We start from the raw sequence: 10,188 nt of genomic DNA on the forward strand, positions 1-10,188 counted from the left end.
TCAGAGGAGCAGGAAAACTGACGTTTCGGGCCTAGATCCTTCAGCTTTCCTGCTCCTCTGATGTTGCTTGGCCAGCTGTGTTCATCCAGCTCTACACCTTGTTATCTCAGATTCTCCAGCATCTGCAGTTCCTACTATCGCTAAGACCTGATTCCAGGATTTATAGCCCTATTCTCAGCAAGCCCAATTTTCACAAATGTGAGTATAGGGTACATGGCTGGTGCAGCTCACAAGTCAGCATTCTGTTCTACCGTAGTGATGCGCATTTCCTAGCATCCCAGCCTTATCCACCTACCTTGTAGCTAAAAGCCACCAACTTCTCTGTATTTTGATGATACCTCTTATTTCTTGGTGGGAAGATCCGTGTAACAAACGTGAGATGTGCTTAAAAAGTTGATTGAGTCATATTTTATTATTTATGCAATTCATAAAAAAAATCTTACATTTCTTTCTTTCCCTTGTCCTGATTACCTCTGTTTCTTTTCACCGTTGCCATCAGGCCTTTTGAATTTTTCCAGCATTTTTTGTTTTTATTTCAGATTTCAAGCATCTGTACTATTTCGCTTTCGTAATTGAACATTTTGTCGCTGCTCTGCATTGATTAGATGTCTTTTGTCTTGAGTCTAATCAAACTCTCCAATCTTCTTATCGTTATCCAGAGGTACTTCAACATCAGTCCAGGGATATGTAGAAGAAACATGGAGAGACAATACAGCATCAATGGTACAACTGTGAAGGGAGTACAGGAGCAGAGGGACCTCTGGGTTCACATGCATGATTATCTGAAAGTGGCCAGACAAGTTGGAACAGATGTTAGGAAGGCTTACAGATTCTTGGGTTTTTAAATTGAGGCATGGAGTATAAAAGCAAGGAAGTGACGTTAATCATCACCTCTGCAAATCATTAGTCAGACCACATTTGGAGTATTGTGTTCAGGTCTGGGCAGCTTGTTTAAGGAAGGATGTTAAAACCCTGGAGAGAGTTCAAAGGAGATTTACTAGAATGACATCAGGAATGAGGAATTTTAGATCCAAAGAAAGATTAGAGAAATTAGGTTTATTCTCCTTGGACCAGAGAAGATTAAGAGGTAACGTTATTGATGTGTTCAAAATTATGAACGAATTTGACAGGGGAAAGAAGGAGATTCTGTTTTCACTAGTTGGTACGTCAGTAACTACGGGTCATGATTTCAAGATTGTCATCAACAGAGCGAGGAGTTTGTTAGGATTTGGAACACGCTGCCTGGGAGAGTGGCAGAGTCAGATTCCATATGAGGTTTCAAAAGAGAGCCGGATATATATTTAAAAGTGTGACTTTAGAGGACTACTGGGATAAGGCTGGAAAATGGGACTAGTGGGATAATTCTCTTGGGAGCCGGGACAGATACAATGGGTCGAATCTTCTGTGCTGTAAAGTTCTATGATTCTACGTATACTGCAATGCACTCACCAGAGCTGGCTGCAGTTGTGGATAGCTGAAGACAGTTAATGTTTGAGGCCTCTAACTGTTCATCAAAACTGCACTGTGACCTATCATTAGTATCTCCAGCCTTTTCTGCTTTTACATCCAATTTCCAACTGCGATATTTTGCTTTTGAAGTTTTTGATAGAATCAGAATCTCAGAAACATGGATATATCCCCATTATAGAAATAAATACACAATCTAGATTGGGTCTAGATTGTTGAACACACAGGAGATAGATTGCAGAAATGGTATGGCTTGACACATCAAATGCATCTGGGGGGCAGTGGTAAAGGAAATAATTCTGGATGGATGTAATGAAAGGGAACATAAATAACTGAGGATATGCTAATGACCATCAGATCACGGCAAAAACAAAAGACAATTTAATGAAGAAATGAGAAGGGACAGTACAGATCATAGGGAGTTAATACAGATCATAGGGAGTTAATAAATTAACATAAAGTGAAAATATACAAGTCTCTTTAGATTTTGGACCAGTGACTACGATTTAAAACTGTTTTCTGACCTGATATATTAGGATGCCATAAGATATGACTGCCAACTTGACTTGCTGATGTGAGTTACGTGCTGGAATTAGAGATGTTGGGAATGTTTTCATTAGAGTAGAGCAATGCTTAGCACTACTACCTCACAGTGTCAGTGACTGGGTTCCATTCCAGCCTTTGGTGACTGTGTGCAGTCTGCATGTTCTCCCAGTGTCTGTGTGTTTTTTCTTCCATAGCCCAAAATGTGCAGGTTAGATAGATTGGCCACTGTAAATTCCCCATAGTGTGCAGGCTCAGTAAATTAGCCATGGAAAATGCAGGGTTACAGGTTTGGAGAATGGGTCTGGCTGGGATGCTCTTCAGAAGGCCAGTGTTGGTGGACCAAGTAGCCTGCATGCTATTTTTAAAAAATCCTATTTATTGACACATTGGGCTCACCTGGAGAGTTGGATTCAATTTTTAAAAAAACTATTTCATGGAATGTGGGCTTCACTGGGAAGGCCAACATTATTTGTCTGTCCCTAATTGCTCCAAGTGGATTTCTAGACAACTTCAGAGGGCATTTAGAGTCAGGCACACTGCTGTGGGTCTGGAGTCACATGAAAATGACAGACTTCCTTCCCTAAAGGACATCAGTGAACAGGTGGGGTTTTTATAACAATTCATAATGGTTATATGGTCACCATTACTCTAGCATTTTCTTTAATTCCAGATTTTATTGAATTCACATTTTATTTTCTGCCACTGTGAGATTCAAACCCATGTCTCCAGAGAACTAAAACAAAAGCAAAATACTGAGGATGCTGGAAATCTGGAATAAAAAAGAACAGAAAGTGTTGGAGAAACTCAGCAAGTCTGGCAGCGTCTGTGGAGAGTTAGATTCGTGTCTGATATGATCTTTTTCAGAAGCTGTGCTCAGATGTGTTCTGAAGGAGATCATTTGAGTCTTAAAATGTTAACTGTATTTCTTTCTCTGCAGTTGTTGCCAGGCTGCTAAGTTTCTCTGGCACTTCCTGTTTTTATCCCTAGATCTATCTCCACTCTGGATCACCAGGCCAGTGACTTTTTGCTACAGTATCCCATAAACTTCAGATAGCACATTTTTGGAAAGGAAGCAGGAGAGGTTTACTAGAATAATCAAAGAGACTTTAGCTGGTTTTTTTTATCCATTTACAGGAATAGGGCTTCGCTGGCTAGGCAGCATTTATTGCCCATCGGGCAGTTAAGAGTCAACCACATTGCTGTGGGTCTGGAGTCACATGTAGGCCAGGCCAGGTAAGTTTCCTTCCCTAAAGGACATTAGTGAACCAGATGGGTTTTTCCCGACAATCGTCAATGGATTCATGGTCATCATTAGACTCTTTAATCCCAGATATTTATTGAATTCAAATTCCACCATCTGTCATGGTGGGATTCAAACCTGGGTCTCCAGAATGTTATCTGAGTCTGTGGATTAACAGTCCAGCAATCATACCACTAGGCCTTTGCTTCCCCCAGAGAGACCAGAGATGTTGTATTCAATAAATGTGGAGCTGGACAAACACAGCAGGTCAGACAGCATCAAAGGCACAGGAGGTTGCCTGACCTGCTGTGTTTGTCCCACTCCACATTTACTGACTCTGACTTCCAGCATCTGCAGTTCTTACAGTCTCTGGAAATGTTGGAATTGTTCTACTTAAAGCACAGAGATTTTAAGAGGAGATTTAATACTGGCGTTCAAAATTATGGTGGATTTTGGTAGCATAAACAGGGAAAAACCATTATCCATGTCCGAAGGGTCAGTAATCAAAAGATATAGGAGGAGATTTGTTTTGATGCAATGAGTTGTTATTGTTTGCGCTGGACTATCTGAGATGGAGCTAAAAGCAGATTCAATGGCAACTTTCAAAATGCAATTATGTATAAGCGTGAACAGGAAACATTTGCTGAGCTGCAGGGAAAGTGCAGGGAAGTTGTACGGGACTGAGTGATTGCTCACCTCTGCGATGTGGTATTTCCAGGATTCTCTGCCATTGCGTGAATGGGAGCTGTGATACCTCTAAAATAACAGAAACTACAACGTAGTTAAATTTGCCATTTCCCTCATAAACATGTACAGCAAAGAAAAAAAAAATCAGACAAACCCCTTTAAATGCCAAGGATAAACATCCCACGAATGTGGAATGAACTCAAACAGACCAACTGAGAGTAATTTTCCACAACAGTTGTTGAAGGTTTTTGAAATTGGCTAAGGGCTCTCAATTGCATCATTAAATGGTAATAAATAAATGGTGATATGGTAACAGTTATGCTGGGCTTAGGTGTATGCACATAATTATTGCTTTTTTTAATGTAATCATTCAAAAAAGTTCACTGGATATGGACGTTGACGCTGACATTTACTTCCCATCCCAATCATGTTTGATAATGTGGTGGCAAGGTGCCTTCATGAACCGATGTACTCTCTGTGGGGTAGGGTGACACACAGTGCTGTCAGGAGGTTGTCAGAATTTTCACTCAGCGACAATGAAGGAACAGTCGTTAAAGTGTGTGATTTGGAGTGGAACTTGTTGATAGTGGTGTTCCCCTGAGCCTTGTCCTTGTAAGTGATGAATCAAGGTAAGAGCCTCCTAAATACTTGTATTTGATTAAATAGCCCCTCCTGGGGAAATTTGGTTAAAAGTACAAAAAGGCTTTTTAAGTCACTTTTTAAACTTTCCAAGAGGAAATGGTAGCCTAGAGGTATTATCACTGGCCTATTAATCCACCGACCCATGTTATGTTCTCCAGACCCAGGTTCAAATCCCACCATGGTAGGTAAGGTAAGGACCTTGCCTGGTCTGACCTACATGTGGTTGATTCTTAACTGCCCTCTGGGCAATAAATGCTGATACAGCCAGTAGACACCCTCCTCCCATGAATGAATAATTTTTAAAAAAGAAGGAAATTCCCCATCTTACCAACATTTAAGACTCTGACCAAGCCCCTCTCCCAGTCCTGATGAAGGGTCCCGACCCGAAATGTCGACTTTCCTGCTCCTCTAATGCTGCCTGGCTTGCTGTGTTCCTCCAGCTCTACACTGTGTTACCTCTAGCTCCAACATCAACAGTTCTTTCTGTCTCTCCCTGTGACCTAACTGAATGCCAACAGTTCACCTTTAGACTGCCCAATAGCTTATAGCTTTCATCCACCCTGCTATTAGCCTGTAGCAACATCAGCTTGTATTTGTATAGAATATCCTTTATTGTCACTTGTACTCTTGTATAGAAGTATAAGAGTACAGTGAAAAGTTTTTATAATGGCTGCCTTTAATGGCACCATCTTAGGTACAAGTACCTAGGTACAAATCTTACAGAGTAAAAAATATATTGTCGTTATACAAAAGAGGATAAAAAGGAAAGGTGTAGCATTACTTACAGTGTCTAAGAATAAATTAGAAATGAGTTAATTATGACACTGTGAAAAGGATTTAGGCTACAGTCTGGTAAAGAGTACCAATCAGCAACAGCTCAGCACATAGCACCAGGCCCAAGTCCAACAACTGTCCCACATCGCTCCAGCCTCCAGCCCGCTCCTCACCGGCACTCAGCAGCAACAAGGTAAGTCACACTGTAACGGCATTTGCTTCCCAGACCCAAAGCTTTCCTGCTCCTCTGATGCTGCTTGGCCTGCTGTGTTCCTCCAGCTCTACACCTTGTTATCTCGCTTCACCTCGTGTCGCTCCAGGACTGGGGATTCCCCTGCTGCCGTCAGTCTGGGATTTTGGCCCGCCCACCGCTCCGGGCCTCGGACCCTCTGTCTCTCCGGGACTCAGACCCTCTGTTGCTTCAGGATGCAGTCCGCAACTCAGCCCGTGCTCACTGTGCTGCCGTTGCGGGATGTGGCCCGTGCGGTCAGTCCCTGCCTGGTCTCCGGTTACGACCTGTCTCCCTTGACTCCTTTCTCCAGGTAGGGGTTGGTAAAATTTGGGTGGGGTGGTGGTGGTGAAGAAAGAAACTACAGCAAAGAGGAGAAAGAAAGAAAGGAAAAGAAAAAGGAACTGGTGAGCGGAGGAGCTCCTACTGGAACTTCTTACCCTGCCGCCATCTTGCCGTTATAGTGCCATTGAAGTCCTGTAGTTTCGAGTCAATGAGAGCTATTACCTCCTGCATACCCGTCTGCTGCTCCTGTTCCTCTCTATGTATGTGGATGATGTCCCTGAATGCAGACACCTCCCACAGAGTCCTTACCTGCCTGGAGCTGAGCAGGTGCCTGATCTCTAGTAGTCCTACGAGTGCCAGCGACCTGGCACTGTAGTTGCTCAGCCACCTGAGGAGCTGTCTTAGTGAGATGCTCACCTGATTGTGCTCCCACTCTTTCTAAATCTAACGTTTGTACCGAGAGTATCTGATCTGATGGAGGATGCTGGAGGCAGCCTTGCTGATGTGCGTCTGAGATCCCAATATTCTCTTCCTCAGAGGTTGAGGAGATGCCTTCTATTAGAAACAATGTACAATGAACAACACCGACAGCAGGAATACTGTAAGCGTTGCAGTGGAGTAAAGAGTGGTACTTACTCAGTTGTGGGGAGTCCGAATCTTCTCTTGTGAGGGACAGGATACTCTCCTCTTGAGGGGAATATAATTTTACTGGGGATCCCACCCTTTCTGACCTATTGTGGGCTGTTTTCTCCTGTACTGAGAGAAAGAGAGGAATTGGATGAGATGAAAGTGGCTGGCACAACTGTTGGTGCTGGTGCATGTGGACGAAAGGTGTCCCGAGTGAGTAATTAGGCAGTGCAGTGGTATTACAGGGTTATTGCTGCCAGGGATTGGGGTTGTTGAGACCGAGTGAGGGAAGGTGTTGCAGACAACAGTGAGAGTGCCAGAGCACGAGTCTTGCCGGGAGATGGGTGCAGTAGCAGAGATGGAGTGAGTGTGAGAAGAGTGAAGAGAGAAGAGTGTGGCGTTAACACTGGTGCAACTGAGATGGTCATTGACATTTTGGCATTGCTGGTGTTTCTCTGGACTGAGGAAGTAACACTGACCTGGGTGGTGATCTCAAGCCAGGCTGTCAGGGTCTGGTGGTGTGGCCTCCCATTGTTGTCCTCTGGGAAGGGGGCTCCTCTGCTTTGCAGCATACCTCAACCAGATCCATGTTAGAGAATCACAGTGCCTTCTTCCCCTTCTCAGACATCTTCACATAACAGGTAGGGCAGCTTTGGAATGCCAGTGCTCAACACGGCCTTTTGAAGATGGCAGGAATGTGAGGGATACCTACTGAGTGGTGAGATCTTCTTGGTATGGTATTTGGTGATATAGGACTGGAATCAGACTATAGGGAAAAGGTAAATAGTTAATGAAGTGTGTTTGATCAGGTGCGGTGTGAAATCTCGGCAAGAATCCCTCCAAAGATCTCAACACAACTTGCGCTTGCCTAAAAAGACATAAGATTCAGCCCAAAGTGCTCATTTGCTAATCCATTGGCATCATGTGGCATTACTTGAAAACCAGCGACTTTGGGCATCAATTCCATTTAATGCAGTCAATTTGAGTTGAATCAGAGTTGAAATCTTGAGTGGTCCAGTGTGGTAATGCACACAGTCGATGGAAGTGTTTGGAATGGGAGAGTAGACATATTCTGGAAGTTACTGCTATTATTCTGAGCCTTTTACCATCCTCAGTTGGTGCAACCAGTTCTGTTAAGCATCACAATTTTGCTTTCTTTCAGTTATCAGAAGCTTCAGGGCATAATTGATCATTCCGAGAGTGTATGCCGAAGGCTGCTGAGTGACAATCATATCAAATTTGGCAGATCAGACACTTAAAGGTTGTGCTTTGTTTTTGCGGAACTGCAAAGTAGTTAGGCTGTTTCTATTTACTCTTGGGCGTTTTGCCAGGACATTTTAGAGCCCACGTGTATAATTTGCTCCCATCTCTTCAAAATAATCTGCTGTACGCATTAGCAAAATAACACAGGCTGAATGAAATACGTGTGGTTGCTTTATCTTTTTAACCGTTTGTTTCCATTTTTTTTAAAAAGTTAATTCTTCTCTTCAGCTCAGTACTGGCTTGTGAAATGAGCTCAGTCGGGACCTTAGCTCTCTATGTCCCTTCCCTCTTCCTTTTTAAAACTAATATTTTTGACCAGGTATGGATGAGCCTTTCAAACATCTCTGTTCAGTATCCATTTTTCTTGTTATCTCAAATGAAACACCTTGGATATTTTTCTACATTAAGGCTGCCTAATAAATGTAAGATTTTGACATTGTTATATTGATGATAATGCCTTTAAATGATTGCCTTATAATTGTCTACCTACTGAATATTGGAATTTGCTTTCAATAATTTATGTTATCAAACCTTCATAACTTTGATCAGATTTCTGTTTTAATGAAAATTGGGTACTGAGAGGCTTACTTTCCAAACACCCACCTCTCCAGCCTCCATACAGGATTCCAAAAGAAATGGAATATGCAAGCTTCCCTGCCGAACACAGAACTATCCGTTGCAGCGCTGTCTTCAATCTGCAAAAAGCTCTGAGCAACTCATCAATCGTTCCTCAGCATGCCCTCGCTCCCTAATGACCTCTATAGCTGCAGCACGCAAAACCAGCAACATCATTACATCCCAGTCAGACTCCATGCTGACTCAGACAAACATCATTGTTTCTTCATTGCCCCTCTCCTGGCATTCCCTATGCAAATCGGAGAGTTGGGTGACTTCAGCTCAAGAAGGCTTATCATCTCCACAACATTCTAGCAATTAGGTAAGGCCGATATATGTGATATTTACAGCACCATAAACATCTTAAGAACAAATAATAATTATGAACATGAATAATTGTACTGGCATATAGCACCCTTCCAAAACTGTAAATCTGGGTTGCCCCTCAGGGAGATTTGTTAGTGTTGAATTGATAGCCTTCACAGTGCATGGAACTACATCAGGATCTCAGTGATTCAGTGATGCCCTGGGTTGGATTTTAACTTGGAAAGAAGGGAATGTATTTCCAGGTCTCAAACCCGCATTGTGGAGGTAGCTGACACCTGACCAATTTACCAGGGAGCAGGCTGACTGCCCATTTGACGTTGGCAGGCAGGTTGCTGTGGTTGGCCTGTGAGTAGGAGACCAACTCCACCAACACTTGCAGATCAGCAGCAGAACCATCAGAGCTGCCTTGAAGAAGAGTGGCGACAGCTCAACGTACAGGCACCCTCTGAAGGAGATTGGAGTTCTGTCACACGGCAGTGCACAGCTACAGATGTGTGTCTGCTATGAGGTGGAAGGTGAGGGATTGTGGAATGTGATTTAAAATTATGTTTGATCTGGCTTCCTCTCTGCGTTGGCTGAACTTTGGCACTGCGAGGGCATATGGGCCTACAAGACAATTTGAGTCAATCTCAGAGCATTGGCCTTATATATCCATAAATTAGTTGACTAAAATATCTGAAATTAAGGGTCTAATCATGACCATGAATCCATTGTCAGAAAAAACCCATCTGGTTCACGAATGTCCTTTAGGGAAGGAAACTACCATCCTTACCTGGCCTGGCCTTCATGTGACTCCAGACCCCAGCAATGTGGTTGACTCTTAACTGCCCTCTGGGCAATTAGGGATGGGGCAATAAATGCTGCCTGGCCAGCGACGCCCCTTATCCCGTGAATGAATAAAAGAAAGGTGACCCACTATAACCAGATGACATAAAGATAAGAGGACCTATAGCTGTTCTCAGCAATTCAAGATGCGGTAAAAGTGACTTATATAATTTTTGCAAAACTACTTCTGCAGAGATATCCACCAATCCCTTCCCCCACAAACTGCTAAAATGGGCAAGAGGATTGAAATAGAGGCAGGCTCCATCTCGAAGGACAAGGCCATCAGAAGATACATGGGAGTACAATCACTTGAAAATTCTGACCACATACCATCCTAACTTAGAAATATAATCGCCCTTCCTTCAGTGTCACTGGGTCAGAATCCTGGGACTCAGTCCCTAGATGTTGCAAGATGGAGGTGGAGTAGTATGCTACAGCCGGAGCTCATCTGCTCTACTTGTTCTTCTTCTTTTCTTCTTTTTCTTCCTCTGAGTGCTTTCTTTACTTATTCTCCTTTTTTTCCCTGTGACACCCGGCCTCCAGCAATGACTCCCAGCCTCTGGTGACGACTCCTGGCCCGGTGCAGTGGCCCCATGTAAAGACCTCCCGGCCCCGTGCAGCGGCCCCCTGTAAAGGCCTCCCGGCCCGGTGCAGCGGCCCC

General features: G+C 43.5%; 1 protein-coding gene across 1 annotated transcript in view; it reads right to left on the minus strand.

Annotated features, from left to right (window-relative positions):
- Positions 1–5,865: 5,865 nt before the first annotated feature.
- LOC109930546 (fatty acid-binding protein 1, liver-like) overlaps positions 5,866–10,188 on the minus strand; it is an 11,251-nt gene continuing 6,928 nt past the window's right edge. Inside the window, exon 6 of the mRNA XM_048602426.1 lies at positions 5,866–5,946. Within this exon, the coding sequence (XP_048458383.1) occupies positions 5,866–5,946 (81 nt within the window). The remainder of the gene's footprint in view (positions 5,947–10,188) is intronic.

Source organism: Rhincodon typus, chromosome 1 (assembly GCF_021869965.1).
Source record: "Rhincodon typus isolate 14 chromosome 1, sRhiTyp1.1, whole genome shotgun sequence".
NCBI lineage: Eukaryota > Metazoa > Chordata > Chondrichthyes > Orectolobiformes > Rhincodontidae > Rhincodon > Rhincodon typus.